General features: G+C 47.0%; 1 protein-coding gene across 2 annotated transcripts in view; it reads right to left on the bottom strand.

Moving 5' to 3' along the window:
• The window catches only part of PHLPP2 (PH domain and leucine rich repeat protein phosphatase 2), a 148460-nt gene that overhangs the window by 106680 nt on the left and 24706 nt on the right, over positions 1–17074 (bottom strand). Inside the window, exons 1-2 of one of the 2 annotated variants that reach the window (XM_084644527.1) lie at positions 5277–5329; positions 2815–2943 (exon numbers count right to left, since the gene is read on the bottom strand). Coding sequence is in view for 1 of the 2 variants with exons in the window: in XM_084644526.1 (XP_084500652.1) it covers positions 5277–5410 (134 nt within the window). In the remaining variant the exon portion in view is untranslated. Of the gene's footprint in view, positions 1–2814; positions 2944–5276; positions 5411–17074 lie in introns of those variants that run through there. The other variant, XM_084644526.1, reaches the window with a different exon arrangement.

Below are 17074 nucleotides of genomic sequence, written 5' to 3'. Positions count from 1 at the left end.
CATGGGGAATAAAGAATCCACTAGTGCTTGTCCCATTTGGTAGGAACAAGGGGTGATGAGTAAAGATCCCAAGAATAAGTTCTGGAGATAGAAGTTCTTACTGTAGGCAATTGGTGGAGTTAGAGCTCACTGATTTGTAATGAATAATTTGAAACTTTAGCATATTTCATTGCTAATAAAGCAGTTCTGGTTTCAGAGGATCGGGGCTGGAGTATAAATGCCCAGAGACAGGAGGGTGGCGCAGGAGTCCCTGAGGAAGTAGAGAGACTCAGCGGTCTTGTCGCTAAATAATTTATGATTGTCAAAATGAAGGTCCTCAAGGGTTGTCTGGACCTCTTTAGGGAAACTGCTAGATTGGAGCCAGAATCAAGGCGGAGCACTACTCCGGACACCAAGGAGCATGACGCAGTGTCGGTGGCATCAACAGCAGCTTGGAGAGGTACCTTGGCCACCAATTTGCCCTCATCCAACAGATGCTGAAAGTCCTTCTGCTTTTCCAGAGGGAGGAAATCCTGAAAATCTGCTAGCTTAAAATTGGACAGGTAATCCTACTTGGCAAGGATAGTCTGGTAGCTGTCAACGTGGAATTGAAGATCCATGGACAAATACACCTTGTGGCCTTGTAGGTTCAGCTTTTTGGCAGTGTCGTCAGGAGGGGGCAGATTTAAAGTCCTGCTGATGGGTGCGCTTAGTGGCTGTGTGGACAACCAGGGATTTGGGCAGCAAGTGGGTAAAGAGAACGTCCATACCCTTAGAGGGCATGAAGTAGCGGCGATCCACCAGCTTCAGCTTAGGGGCGCAGGAGGCTGGCATGTATCAAACAGCCTGGGCTGGCTGCAAAATGATGTCGTGGATGGGCAAGTTGGTATGGGAAGGTCCCAGAGGCTGGAGAAAGATTAAGCACAGCAGCCATACAGTGGAGCAAGCCGTGGTATTGGGCATAGTCATCAGGTGGTGGGGGGCAGGTGGAATGAGGGAGGCACCCATGGGAACCACAGGTGCTGATTGTGCCGACGGAGTGGGAACATCAGAGGCTCCATGTGGAAGGGAGCAGTGTGGATGGGAGATGGCAGGTGATGTGGGCAGTGCATCCCACAATCATGGTAGGTGTCCCAAATGGGCAGTAGGGCCAGGTGTAGAGATCATCAGGCATCAGTGTCCAGGTCGGAGGACCACTCAGATTCAGAAGAAGGGTCCAGCAGAAGAGGAGATGTTAATGTCAGTGGAGCCATCGGTGCAAGACGAGGTCCAAGAGGATGGTCGACAAGTAGAAGGGGTTTGTCTGTCACCAGTGCTAGTGGAGAAGGACGGAGCACGGGGGACTCATCCACTGGAGAGGGGAGTCTCGAAATAGGTGGCGGTCCGGAGTGTGGGGAAGAGCCGACCAAGGGCAGCATGAGCTGAGACGTTGGTGTCAGGGGAGATAATTGCCCTGGAGCGTGCGCGACCAGGAAGGACAGGCTGGAAGGTCCAGTCCAAGGATGAAGGAAGTGGCCCAGGTGCCGGAGCAGACAAGGCAGCAGAGGGAGAATATTGAAGAGGCAGCAGAGGAGCCTGCGATGTACCACGGCGCTTGGATCAGTGCACCGTATGAGCCTTTTTTGGAGCAGGAGTATTCACAGCTAAGCGCAACTTCTTGCCCAACCTAACATGGCTCAGGGAGGTAACGCTGCATTTTGAGGTAGTCCCCGTCGGGGAGCCGCCCTTGTGTCCATGCTTCTTGTGCACATGGTGGGGCTTTGGTGGGTGCAGCGGTGCCACAGGTACCACACAAGATGGGTCTAGCAAAGCACTCACTGCCAGTGGCAGGCGCTGTTGTGGCACGTCTGGTGGAGCCAGGTCTGGTTGTACAGACAGCTGCATCACCTCCTCCATCAGATATTTCTGGAGGGGAAGTTCACAAGCTGCTTGAGTCCTGGATGGAAATGAGCGGCAGATGGAACAAAGAGAGACTATGTGGGCTTCGCCAAGACAGTAAAGACAATGAGTGTGCTTGTCGCTCACTGAAAAGGAGTGATGGCACAAAGCACAGTTCTTGAAGCCAGCTTGCCAGTGCATCGTCCCCAGGTAAGGGAAAAAGAACTCCTCTTAGAGAGCTAAGAGCACTGAGGAACAGGGGTTCCAACTCTGGCCACGTGGCAGTAAGAGGGAACTGGAGCGGCGTCGACCCACACAGCATCTTAAAGCCTTGGACACCCTACGTGGTCGACACACACGCAGATCAATGGACACTACTATGAACAGTTCCAGCTCTGGCACATGGAGCACATGTGCACCCCGTGTTTGGAATCCACATAGGGACCAACACTCGAAGAAGAAACAGTCTTATAACTACAGGTAGCACTACCAACAAGCAGCCAGTTTGCACTGGTGCATTGGTGGTCTGCAATGGCTGCAATCAAGGCAAATCCCCAGGACACAAAATGCCTCTCCTTCCTTATGCTGTGTCCATCCCACTGGGCTAAAATATTCATTGTTATCTATTACACCATGACCTCAGTGCCCAGCATGGTGACTCAGCAAGACACTATCTTTCTACTGGCAGCTGAGCTGCTGCCAGAGCACAGAAGATTCCCTTACAAACACTTACAGATTCCTATATTCATCTAGCTAGTCTAGGAAGTACCCTGATCTCCATCCTCTCGCGGCTAGTTTAGAGATAGCCCCCACCTCATGCTCTCTGAATCTATTCTACAGCCAGTCTAGTAAGTTCCCTGCCCTTTAAGGCTCCCAGGTCCTTGTGACCATGCCACTAACCAGTCCTGCAGGTCCTCATTGTGAGCAAGTTCATCATACTAGTATCTCTGTACCTACCTTACTGGCCAGCATAGAAGGCTCTCTACCAGCAGCTTCCCCCATTCGTGTTCTTACGACCCCTATGGCCTGATGGTTGGCCTGATGGTTGGACTTTGTTACCACCTGAAAAGGAATTGCCCCTAACACCTGAAGGAAACAGGAAAGGGAATAAGGGAAACAACAGTCACAAGTTTGTAGGGGTGAGGATGGGGGAAGAAATCAGTAAAATCGTTGCAAGCCTGCTGTTGTGCCCTCTTGGAGGTGTTGCCCCACATGAGTGAAGTGACTCCACCAAAACTGTTCTCAGCAATGTTTCCTCTGACTTTTCTTGACCCAAATCCAGGGCCTGTACTCAATCCTCATCCTCTGACATTTCTTCTGGTTGACACTCTCAACCATACACTCCTTGAAATCTTACCGTCTTGACTTTTGCGACTGTCTTTGCACGATTCTCCTATCTCTCAGATCACTCCTTCAGCATATTTTAATTGATCCTCTTCTGTCACTTTCTATATGGTCCTCCAAAGTTCTATCCTCAGTCCTCTCCTCTTTTTCCTTTATGATCTCTTTGTGGGTGATTTTACTCAGCTACACAGTTTCAACTACCATCTTTTGCCAAAGACTCTGAGATACCTCTCCACTCCTGACTGTCTGCCTCCAGGCTCTGCCTGTATGTCATAAATCCATCACCTGAGTGGCATCTCTGCCTGTATGTCATCTCCTTCTGAATGTTAAACTGCCAGGTGATGTTTAACACACTCAAAAACAAATTCCTGATATTTCCTCCCAAGCCCTCTCCACTCTGTCACTAATGATATCTTTCTCAGTCACCTTCTCTGATTCCTCCCTCTTTCACCTCACAAATCCAGACTGTGTTTAAAATATACTATTACTTCCTAGATTACATTATGATCCACCCTCTTCTTTCTGTCCAAACAGCATAAACCCATTGGCCAGACCCTCACTATCTCCTATCTTGAACATTGTTCCTTCCTGTGGTACTGGTAAGGTGGTGGGTCCCAGGTCCAAAGGATTAAATTAATTACCCTGGTTTTCCTTTTTCAATATAAAATAGTTAAGTGTGGCCCACTGCAGACTATCATGAAACATTTTAAACTTTCCCTGAAATACATAAAGAGGAGAAGCAGTTAATGCATTAGAAAATCAAGTAACCCTTTAATTTTAACAGTTTTCCTCATTCTCTTCTTCTTCTGCACCTACCACCTCCTACTGCTTCACCGCCAGTCTTCCTGTTCAATCAATCATGCCAGTCTCTTCCGCCTATTTGGCAGCTTCTTACTTGAAATATGAGTCAACAGTGTAACACTGTTGCAAAAAAAGTGAACATCATTCTGGGATGTATTATCAGGAGTGTTGTAAGCAAGACACAAGAAGTAATTCTTCTGCTCTACTCCATGCAGATTAGGCATCAGCTGGAGCATTGTGTCCAGTTCTGGCCACCATATTTCAGGAAAGATGTGGACAAATTGGAGAAAGTCCAGAGAAGAGCAACAAAAATTATTAAAGGTGTAGAAAACATGACTTACGAGGGAAGATTGAAAAAACTGGGTTTCTTTAGTCTGGAAAAGAGAAGTCTGGGTGGGGGGCATGATAGCATTTTTCAAGTAAATAAAAGGTTGTTACAAAGAGGAGGGAGAAAAATTGTTCTTCTTAACCTCTGAGGATAGGACAAGAAGCAATGGGCTTAAATTGCAGCAATGAAGGTTTAGGTTGGACATTAGGGAGAACTTCCTAACTCTCAGGGTGGCTAAGCACCGGAATAAATTGCCTAGGGAGGTTGTGGAATCTCCATTATCGGAGATTTTTAAGCACAGGTTAGACAAACACCCATAAGGGATGGTCTAGATAATACTTAGTCCTGCCATGAGTGCAAGGGACTGGACTACATGACCTCTCGAAGTCCCTTCCAGTCCTATGATTCTATGAACACTACTATGCCTTCTTCCATGCTAACCCTTATGGCATGCATCACCTTCCCCAACTCGATCCATAAAGCCATCATACCCATTCCTCCAAAGCTCTCGAAACTCACCTCTGTGATTCACTTATATCAGCTGACTAATGAAGACTTAGGGGTCAGACAGGGTTAGCTGGCACTTTGCACTTTTTAAAATTATAAACAAGTATTTTACTGCATCCCTCTTTTCCCTTGATTCAAGGGTCATTTTCATTGTAAACTCTTCAGGGCAGGAATTGCATCTTCAAATGTTTAACGCTTTGTGCAGCGCAGCTTTGTGGCACTATGGTAATACAAATATTAAAAATAAAGATATAAGCCAAAACATCACTCCCTAAGGGTCTGTTTCATCCCAAACCATGCAACAAATGCTCTCTTGAGAGAACAAAAGATCTGAATTGTAAAATGTTTCTCTTAGTAACCTTGGCAGCTTATTTCTAAAAGCAGTATCCAGTGATACATGTTAGGTGTCTGATGTGACCTGTTATATGCAAATCCTTACCATTGTAAAAGCGAATCATGCAGCTGAGATCAGAGTTTGCTGCCTCTTCCTGTATTCTCACAAGATTCTCAAAGCCGAGCCCAGCCAAGTACTCGTACACAATCTGAAGGGGTTTCTCTGTGGGCTCCAGCCTCCTAGTAATACAATCCACAAGAAGAAATGAGTTTAGTATGGACATGAAAGAATGAACTTTTTTTTTTTTATGACAGTTACAGTGCAAAAGGAGCAACGACTTGGTCTTTCTGCTTCTCTGAAGATATCATCTGGCAAGGACTCACTCCTGGGGCCTGTGATCCCTAGTTTGAGATAGATGAACACTTCAAGTACTAAACCTATTGATCGCTAAGGACGGGGGTCACATAAGACACACCCTGGTGATCATGCACCACCCAGGATTCTAATGATTGCCATTCATATCTTTCAGACAGTTTCTGGCTGAGCAGAAAGCAGAGACACCAAGAAAAAAAAAGAGCAGCATGTCACAAATCAAAAAGGATTTAAAAATTATGCTTCAAAAAGATCATGTACAAAAATGAAAGAAACCCCATTTTAAGAAAGTTCCCTTTCAAATACAGCTGGCAGGAGAGCACATGAGAGAGAATCCTTCGAGAAGGTTTCTTCAGAGAATTAGAGTGACAAGATAAGTCATTCCCCCTTCTCGAACGATCCCACATCCATGCAGAATTCTCACTCCTAGAGAACAGAGAGCTTGGGGGATGTTCCCAAAGAAAAAACATCCCGTAACTACAACAGGCAGCAGGAACTACGCTACGGCTAACAATTTGAATAAGGAGAAAAGGGGGGGCAGGGAAGTCACACAAAGTGTCTCTCTAAAACAACAAGCTTCGTCGATTTTAAGGCCAGAAGGGATCATTATGATCATTTAGTCTCACCTCCTACATAACACAGACTAGAGAATTTCAAATGGTAACTTCTGCAACAAGCCCATAACTGCTGGTTGAGCTAGAGTATCTCTTTCAGAAAGACCAATCATGATCTAAAGACTTCAAATGATGAAGAATCCATCACATCCTTAGATGAGCTGTTGCAATGATTAATCACCTTAACTTTTAAAAATTCTCATTTCTAATCTGAATTTGTCTAGCTTCAACTTCCACCCTTTGGATCCTGTTGTGACTTTGTCTGACAGCTTAAAGAGCCATCTACTATAAAAAATCTTCTCCCAATGTATGTATTTAAAGACCATGATTGAGAAGCCCTTAAATCTTTTTCTTAAAATGAACAAATTAAGCTTCTTAAGTCTTTCACTGTAAGATGGATTTACCAGACCTCAAATCATTTGTATAGCACTTTTCTGAACCCTTTCCAATTTCTCAACATCCTTGTTGAAGTGTGGACACCAGAAGAGGACAGTATGTTCCAGCAATGGTTTCACCAATGCTGTATACCAAGGTAATACCGCTTTCCTACTTCTACTCAACATTCCCCTGCGTAGCCAACACATTGCACTATGAGCTCATCTTGACCTGGTTTTCCACTATGACTCTAAATCCTTTTCTGAGTTACTCCTTTCCAAATTCCACAGTTCCCAATCTTATAAGCTTGAGCTACATTCTTGGTTCCTAGATGTATGACATTGTATTTAAGGATATTAAAACTTGATATACAAGTAAACCTTATTTACCAAGCAATCCAGAGAGCACTGAATGACTGACCTATCCTTATTTACCATCCACTAACTTTTGGTGTCATCTGCAAATTTTACCAGCAATGATTTTACATTTACTTTCAGATCATTGAAAAAGATATTGAATAGAATTGGGTCACAATCATTACATCTCTGTGGGACCCCACTAAGAAATCCCCCCATTGTAAATGGGGCAGCCACCCAATTACTTTTCAAGATCTATCATTTAGCCAGTTTTTGATCCATTTAATGTGTTACTTTTTGTATAGCAAATGTTATATAGTACAATGCCTTATCAAAGTATGTTATGTTGACAAAAGAAATGTGTTAGACTTTTAATCTCGTCAAAAAACATGATCAACTTTGTTTGACAAGACTTGTTTTCCATAAAACCATGATAACTGGCATTAATTGTACTACAATCATTTAACATATATGGGAATATAAAGTATTTCATTATTGCTGTAAATTGAATGTGTCAACCAGCTTTGTCCCAAATACAGAACAGAAACATTTAACGCATCTTTTCTGCAACATTAACAATTTTATTGTCCCTGTCTATTAATAGATACCTCTGCTATAATTTCTTACATTCCTGATACACTGTAAAACATTTTTCCTTGTGTCATTAATCCTACTGACTAATTATTTTTCATTAATACATTTAGCTTCTCTTATAAGGTGTCTATACTTCATGGCTTAATATACAATCACTACTATCAGCTTCCCTCTCTTTCAATTTGTTAGATTTTCATTTTTGTTCAAGTTTTTTATTACTGCTTTCACTTCACTTCTTTACCAGGAGTTCTTTTTTAAACTGACAAAGCCTGCTTTATTGATTGCAGAATTGTGAGGATCTGGGGCATCTGGAAAAGTTCTCTTAAACAACTTCCAATCATCATTCACACTTATGTTTAACTTTTTCCTCCCATTCAATTCAGCTCCTAATAATTTTCAGCTTTAGGAAATTAGCTCTTTTCAAGTGACAGGTTTGAATGTGTACATATATACAACTGGTCAGACTGTATTATTTTATACATAACAAATGTAACTAGGTTTAAACCTTCAATAGTGAGCAAAATGATCCAAACAAATAAAATATCAAAAATCTCAACTCAAATAAAGGACATCCCTAAATGAACAAAACTCAAGGTACAAGTGAATTTGGCTTCTCCTTCAGAAAAAGAGAGTTACCTTTTCGTAACTGATGTTCTTCAAGGTGTGTTGCTCATGTCCATTCTGTATGTGTGCTCACCACATGCACCAGTGCCAAAGTTTTCCCTCAGTGGTATTTGTAGGGGACCAGCTCCGGCACCCTCTGGAGTAGTGCACGTATGCACCGTAAGGGGTGCCACCGGCTCCCCCTGACCCTCTGTTCCACCTTGCCGGAAACTCCAACTGTGGGGAAGGAGGGTGGGTCATGGAATGGACATGGGCAACACATCTCAAAGAACACCAGTTACGAAAAGGTAACTGTCTTTTCTTCTTTGAGTGCTTGCTCACGTCCATTCCATTGTAGGTGACTCCCAAGCAGTACCACCAGAGGCAGATAGGAATTCATGGATGTGTCGACTACAAGACAGCTCTGCCAAATCCAACATCATCTCTGGCTTACTGGGTGATAGCATAATGCGTTGTGAACTTGTGTACCACAGACCATGTTGCGGCCCTGCAGTTGACCTCGACAGGGACGTGCACCAGGAAGGCAACCGAAAACTACTGAGCCCTAGTTGAGTGAAGCTTTACTATTGGTGGAGGTACAGCATGAGCCAACTCATAACAAGTACGGATGCAGGTGGTGATCCAATTTGAAATTCTCTGAGAGGACATTGGAAGGTCCTTCATCCTACCAGCTGTCGCGATAAAGGGCTGGGTCAACCTGCAGAAAGGTTTGGTGTACTCCAGGTAGAACGCCAGGGCGCGCCGGACATCCAGAGTGTGCAGCTGCCTCTCCTCATTGGTCGAGTGCGGCTTTGGACAGAAAACCGGGAGGAAGATATCCTGGTTGACATGAAAAAGGGACACCACCTTAGGCAGAAAAGCTGGATGGGGCTGCAGCTGGACCTTCTCCTTGTAGAATACTGTATACGGTGGTTCTGAAGTGAAGGCTTGTTCTTGGGCATCGATCCTGGTTGGCCCTGTCTGTCATGCTCATTGGCTGCCGACACAATCAGTGAGCTTGGGGCAGGGTGGGTATAAAGAGACTCATACCCCTTGCTGGGAATGTAGTATTTCCGCTCTGCCCACTTGGAGATGGATGACAGTGAGGAAGGTGTATGCCACAGGGCCTTCATGATTTTTGCCACCCCCTCGTGCACAGGCAATGCCACCCTGGCTGGAGCTGCCGCACTGAGTACGTCGAACAAAAAGTCCAAGCACTCTGCCAACTCCATGGCTTCCAGCCCCAAGTTGGAGGCACCCTCTTTAAGAGCTCCTGGTGAGCCTCAGCATCGTCCTGGGGAACTGGGTGACAAGATCTCACTATCGCCGCATCGGGTGAACACGATGAGGTGGCAGGTATGTGTGGGTCTGCCAAATCTGCCGACTCTGTCGTCAGAGCCTCACGCGAGGCTGGCTGGACCTGGGGAGCCCGCTCTGACTCCATGTCCGAGTCCAGGGACGGGAGACTGTTGCCGTTTGTCAGATGCCCCCGATGCTGACCTCAGCCCCTGAGAAGGTTGGGGAAATCCCCAGGGCTTCCAGAGCTGCCAGGGGGCAGGCTACTGTCCCTGTGGCCATGCTGCCAATGGTGGCCCAGCGGGTAATGCCAATGCCCCTGATAGTAGGCCCTGGCCCACAGGCAGGATTTCCTCCTCGCTGTCGGAGCCCAAGGAGGGGGATACATGTCTGGGGGACCAGGCCGGCACCGAGGCCGCCTGTCTACACCGATCCCATTGGCCCTGGCCGAGCCTCTGCTGAGAATCTGTAAGAGGGTGATGACTCACGGTACCGTGATCTCAGTGACCGGTGTCATCGTCGTCCAGAGGATCTGCAACAGAACCCCAACGATCTACACCTTATGCTTTGGGAGCGGGAGCATGAGTGAATTGACTGATGAGTCAAAGACAGTCAATGTGCTCGCGGTAAGCCATACTGGGGGTCTGGCGATCAGTGGCATGGCTCCAGGGACCAGTGTCTCCACCCCGCGCAGTGTCATGCACTGGGCGAGCAGATCGGGTGCTCTCAGCACTAGGGCTCTGAGGACTATTGCTGTGCCTCTATGGGTCTGCGCCAGCCCACTGACGATCGCCACCTTGAACCTGAGGAACGTTGCCTGAAGTCCCTGGACCGACGCCAGGAACTCTGGCAGGCCAGCTGGTCCATGTCCACAGGCTGGTGCCATTGCTCAGGCAAGCTTTGATGGGGCACCTTCTGCAGTGAGGAGCAGTCCTGTACTGATGGGAACCATTGGAAGGGTCCCAAGGCAGGTTTATCCCTTGAACAGGGTACAGTCGTAGCCAGCATGGGCAGCACCAGCAAGGACAGGTTGTCTTTCATGGCGTGATAGCACCACTAGGTGCTAAATGCCTCTGCCACTCCCTTGGGTGGTGGGCGGGTCCTGGAGTGGGCTCTGCCGCTGAGCAGGAGTCGGGGCCTGACCTCCATCTGGAGGGGAAGAGCTGCCCCTCATGGGTCTTTGCTCTGCTCCGGTTCTCTCCTTCCCTCCCAGCCTTTCTTTGCTTTTTAGCCGGTACTGGGGATGGGGATTGGCGCCCGTCTGTGGCCGGTGTCAGTGGCGTACTCCAGACCGAAGCTGCAGGGCTAGGAGCAGTGTCCAACCTGGTCAGCTCTGAAGCCAGGGTAAGGGTCAACTCCATAAGGAGTGCTCGGAGACGAATGTCCCACTCCTTCTTGGTCTGTGGTCTGAAACTCTTGCAAATACAACACTTGTCGTTAACGTGGGTTTCCCCTAAGCACTTCAAGCAGCTTCCATGGGGATCACTGACTGGCGTGGGTTTCTTGCAACAGTCACAAGGTTTGAAACCTGGGGACCGGGGCATCCCATCCCTAGGCTAAGTCCCGTTTGGGACTAACAAACTACACAAAAACTACTCTAAGGGAACTATAAAACTAACCATTTAAAAACACCTAGATACAAAAAAGTTCGCAACTGGGTACAGTTGAGAAAAATAGGCTTTCCAAGGCAAGGAGACTGTCACTGGAGGTAACAAGAAACTGAGGGTGAGGGGAGCTGGTGGCACCCTGGTGCATACACATGCAGTGACAGAGCCAGTCCTCTACAGATACCACTGAGGGAACAACTTCTGGCACCGGTGCATGTGGCGAGCACACACACACCTACAATGGAATGGACACGAGCAAGCACTAGAAGAAGATCAGGTTCTGCAAGACAGATGAATTCCTCCCTGGATATTGAATCAAAGTAACAGGTTCTGTAGCATCAGAGGATGACAATATATCTCAGATGGAAAGATTAAACAAGACAGGTCCTGGGGGCAGCCTTACTTGTATCAAGTGAGTCATGATATGCCCTTCTAGTTTCAAGCCAGCCAGGACATATCTAAAATCTATTTAGGTTCTTATATTGCCACCCATCAACTTGGTATCTGAGCACCTACGTGAAAAAGAGGGACAGTGTGGAAATGGACCTCTTGGAACAGCACTGCTCAGCAAACTAGAATTAGATTGGGTAGACTTTCTAAGGGCTTTAGTCTACTCCCAGTAGAACCTCATGAACATTTTAACATCAAGCATATGGAGAAGGCAACATCAGGATGTACATGCAAGCATCAGGAAAATGTTCATCCATGTAAAAAGCTTTAGTAGAGATTTTCCTCCAGAACCTATGTCTCCCACTCAAAAGGCCAATCATGAAGACAACTCACACATGGAATTGTCTGCAATCATGTTCTCATTCCTTTCCAGGTTTGAGGCAAATAGGAATGTCTTGCCAGACAAAGCCCACTCCCACAGCTATAAAGCTTCAAGGCAGCGCTCTCTCTAATTTTTTACGTCCATGTGCAGAATTAATTTTATGTGCACCAATATGGAGGTGACGTGTGGAGCCGAGGGGTTTGGAGTGTGGGAGGGGACTCAGGACTGGGCAGAGGGTTGGATGAGGGCTCTGGATGGGGGTGTGGGCTCTGGGGTGGGGCCAGGGATGAGGGGATTGGCGTGTGGGAGGGGGCTCGGGGCTAGGGCAGAGGGTTGCGGGGGGATGAAGGCTCTGGCTGGGGGTACGGGCTCTGGGGTGGGGCTGGGGATGAGGGGTTCAGGGTGCAGGAGAGGGCTCAGGGCTAGGACACCGAATGGCTCGGCAGCAGTTCTGCAGAAAAGGACCTAGGGGTGACAGTGGACGAGAAGTTGGATATGAGTCAACAGTGTGCCCTTGTTGCCAAGAAGGCCAATGGCATTTTGGGATGTATAAGTAGGGGCATTGCCAGCAGATTGAGGAACGTGATCGTTCCCCTCTATTCGACATTGGTGAGGCCTCATCTGGAGTACTGTGTCCAGTTTTGGGCCCCACACTACAAGAAGGATGTGGAAAAATTGGAAAGAGTCCAGCGGAGGGCAACAAAAATGATTAGGGGACTGGAACACATGACTTATGAGGAGAGGCTGAGGGAACTGGGGACGTTTAGTCTGCGGAAGAGAAGAATGAGGGGGGATTTGATAGCTGCTTTCAACTACCTGAAAGGGGGTTCCAAAGAGGATGGCTCTAGACTGTTCTCAGTGGTAGCAGATGACAGGACAAGGAATAATGGTCTCAAGTTGCAGTGGGGGAGATTTAGGTTGGATATTAGGAAAAACTTTTTCACTAGGAGGGTGGTGAAACACGGGAATGAGTTATCTAAGGAGGTGGTGGAATCTCCTTCCTTAGAAGTTTTTAAGGTCAGGCTTGACAAAGCCCTGGCTGGGATGATTTAGTTGGGGATCGGTCCTGCTTTGAGCAGGGGGTAGGACTAGATGACCGCCTGAGGTCCCTTCCTACCCTGATATTCTATGATTCTATGATAAATAGGCCCGATGGCCTGTGATGAGATGTTAGATGGGGTGGGATCTGAGTTACTACAGAGAATTCTTTCCTGGGTATCTGGCTGGTGAATCTTGCCCACATGCTCAGGGTTCAGCTGATCGCCATACTTGGGGTCAGGAAGGAATTTTCCTCCAGGGCAGATTGGAAGAGGGTTTTTCACCTTCCTCTGCAGCATGGGGTATGGGTCACTTGCTGGAGAATTCTCTGCACCTTGAAGTCTTTAAACCATGATTTGAGGACTTCAATAGCTCAGACATAGGTGAGAGGTTTATTGCAGGAGTGAGTGGGTGAGATTCTGTGGCCTGCATTGTGTGGGAGGTCAGACTAGATGATCATTAATGGTCCCTTCTGACCTTAATATCTATGAATCTATGACAGAGGATTTGGTGCAGAAGGTGAAGGCTCTGGGATGGGGCCAGGGATGAGAGGTTTGGGGTGCAGGCTGCCCCAGGGAGAGAGGACTTCCCCCAGCCCTCTCTTGCCGCAGCATCTTGGGGCTGGGCAAGAGGCAGCCCTCGCAGGCCGTGGCAACTGGCGGGGGCTCAACTGGGCCAGGGGAGGGAGTTCCTCTCCCTGCCAGCTCCGGCCACACAGCTGAAATGCGGAGTTGCTCTGCCAGACTTAACTCAAACCTTCTTCCCCCAGAACAGCATCCAAGACCTCGGGCTGGCAGAAATGATAAGTCAGAGTCATCAGGAAATGGCTCAGACCACACTACAAATGCTGGGTCTTGTGTTTACCCTGTATTTGTAGTACCCATAATATGTTTCTATATGGGACCATCTCAGTGGACCCCTGTGATCCTAAGTGAGCATTAGGAGATGTGAATTGCATTCAAGTGTCATGTGCCCTCCACTCATTAATATCTCGTTGGATTGTATGCGCTATCATCATATCTGAAGTTATGAAGTTTGGCTGTGTACGTGTTACTGAAACATGTTGTGAGGTTGAAAACACCCACAAGCAGCCTTTCAGTTACAGCAGTAAAAAGGTCAAGCAATGTGAATGGCTTATTGAGGAAATGCACACAAGCACAAGGATTACCCGAGGAACTGTGTACAATAAAAACCTCTGAGCGATAGTACTACACAATGGGAACTGTTTGACCCAGGTCACAGCAAAACAGCTTTCCAGCAAGTGGGAAGAAGATATAAAAGGGGAAAAATGACATCACATGGGTACCTCACTCTCCCTACAACAACACACCTGGAAACACCTTAGGAATAAAGACTGAACGGGAGGAAGTGATAGTCCCAGGATAAGGGATTTCTAGCCTATGTATAAAAACCTGGGAAACCCAAGCTTCAAAGCCAAGGCAGCTTGTGCCTTAAGAATCTGCCAGCCTGTTTATCACTGCTAATTCATCTCCTACATATCTAGTATGTTAAGCTCAGTTTGCAGTTTTGTTTATTTACCAGGTAATCTGCTTTGATCTGTTTGCTATCACTTAAAATCTATCCTTTTGTAGTTAATAAACTTATTTTATGTTTTAATCAAAACCACTGTGCATTTGACTAAGGTGTCTGTGAAAAATCTCAGCTTGGTTATCACAAGCATGCACAGTCCTCTTCACGTTGCGGGAGAGGCTGACCGGGGTTTAAACCCATATACTGGCCAAATTTGACCAGGGCAGGATGGTCCCCTACTGCTCCAGGGGCCTAGGCTGGGAGGCTGGTGGTTAGAGAACCTGCATGTGACTGCAGCTGGGTGTATCCCTACCTGTGTGAATGCTGGTGAAAGTGCCAGGTTAGAGAGCTTTGTAACTTGGCACAGCAGCACAGTGACAGGGAACCCAAGACGGTGCGCCAGAGAGCTCAGTGCTACCCCAGTTCCAGGTGCCACCCCGGGGGGAAGCCATCACGGGGTTTTCTGAAATATTTTGTAGGGCTATCAAGCGATTAAAAAATTTAATCACAATTAATCATGCAGTTAATAATAGAATACCATTTATTTAAATATTTTTAGACATTTTCTGCATTTTCAAATACATTGATTTCAATTACAACACAGAATACAAAGTGTACAGTGTTCACTTTATATTTATTTTTTATTACAGATATTTGCACTGTAAAGAAATTGTATTTTTCAATTCACCTAATACAAGTACTATAGTGCAATCTCTTTATCATGAAAGTGCAACTTACAAATGTAGAATTATGTACAAAAAAATAACTGCATTCAAAAATAAAACAATGTAAAACTTTGGAGCCTACAAATCCACTTGTCAGCCAACTGCTTAGACAAACAAGTTTGGTTACAATTTGCAGAAGATAAACCTGCCTGCTTCTTGTTTACACTGTCACCTGAAAGTGAGAACAGGCATTCACACGGTACTTTTGTAGCCAGAGTTGCAAGATATGCTAAAGATTCGTATGTCCCTTCATGCTTCAACCACCATTCCAGAGGACATGCGTCCATGCTGATGAGGGGTTCTGCTCGATAATGATCAAGAGCAGAGCAGACTGACGCATGTTTGTTTTCATCATCTGAGTCAGGTGTCACAAGCAGAAGGTTGATTTTCTTTTTTGGTGGTTCGGGTTCTATGGTTTCCGCATCCGAATGTTGCTCTTTTAAGACTCCTGAAAGCATGCTCCACGCTTTGTCCCTCTCAGATTTTGGACGGCACTTCAGATTCTTAAACCTTGGGTCGAGCGCTGTAGCTATTTTTAGAAATCTCGCATTGGTACCTTCTTTGCATTTTGTCAAATCTGCTGTGAAAGTGTTCTTAAAATGAACAACATGTGCTGAGTCATCATCCGAGACTGTAACATGAAATATATGGCAGAATGCGGGTAAAACAGAACAGGAGACATACAATTCTCCCCCAAGGAGTTCAGTCACAAATTTAATTAAAGCATTATTTTTTTAACGAGCATCATCAGCATGGAAGCATGTCCTCTGGAATGGTGGCCGAAACATGAAGGGGCATACAAACGTTTAGCATATCTGGCATGTAAATACCTTGCAACACTGGCTACAAAAGTGCCATGTGAACACCTGTTCTCACTTTCAGGTGACATAATAAATAAGTAGCAGGCAACAGTATCTCCCATAAATATAAACAAACTCAGCGATTGGCTGAGTAAGAAGTGGGACTGAGTGGACTTGTAGGCTCTGAAGCAGACGGGGGGAACCTTTTTTCTATCAAGGGCCACAGAAAAAAATCAGTTGCAGGCCACACACAGCCCTGCGGGGGGAGGAGCAGAGGCTCGGGGCTTCCTCCCGCAGTGGGGTAAGCCAGCACTCGTGACTCCAGCCCCATGGGGGGGTGAAGGGAGAGGGCGGAGGCTCGGGTCTTCCCCTAGGTTCCAGGGTGGGGCCAGAAATGAGGGGTTCAGGGTGTGGGAGCAGGCTCTGGGTTGGGGTGAAGAAGGGGGTGAAGGTTCCGGCTGCAGGTGCAGGCTCTGGGGTGGGGTCAGGGATGAGAAGTTTGGGGTGCAGGAGGGGGCTCAGGGCTGGGGGGGAGTTAGAGTGAGAGACATGGTTCCGAACTGGGGCAGGCAGTTAGGGTGCAGGTAGGGGTGTGGACTCTGGGAGTTTGGGTGTGGGAAGGGACTCAGGCCTGGAGTGCGGGTGCGGAGGCCCCCCTACTATAAAAAGGATGTGGACAAATTGGAGAGAGTCCAGTGGAGGGCAACAAAAATGATTAGAGGGCTGGGGCACATGACTTATGAGGAGAGACTAAGAAAACTGGGCTTACTTAGTCTGCAGAAGAGAAGAATGAGGGGGGATTTGATAGCAGCATTCAACTACCTGAAGGGGAGTTACAAAGAGGATGGAGCTAGGCTTTTTCTCACTGGTGGCAGATGACAGAACAAGGAACAATGGTCTCAAGTTGCAGTGGGGGAGGTCTAGGTTGGATATTAGGAAAAACTATTTCACTAGGAGAGTGGTGAAGCACTGGAATGGGTTACCCAGGGAGGGGGTGGAATCTCCATCCTTAGAGGTTTTTAAGGCCCGGCTTGACAAAGCCCTGGCTGGGATGATTTAGTTAGGGTTGGTCCTGCTTTGAGCAGGAAATTGGACCAGATGACCTCCTGAGGTCTCTTCCAACCCTAATCTTATATGATTCTGAGGGGGTTGAGGTGTGGGGGCTGGGAGTGTGGTTGGGGTGTAGGAGAGGGTGAGTGGTGGGGGCTCTGGCCAGGTGGC

Source organism: Lepidochelys olivacea (genome assembly GCF_965140295.1).
Source record: "Lepidochelys olivacea isolate rLepOli2 genome assembly, chromosome: 12".
NCBI classification, from domain to species: domain Eukaryota; kingdom Metazoa; phylum Chordata; order Testudines; family Cheloniidae; genus Lepidochelys; species Lepidochelys olivacea.
This window is presented reverse-complemented; position numbering and strand designations above follow the sequence as displayed.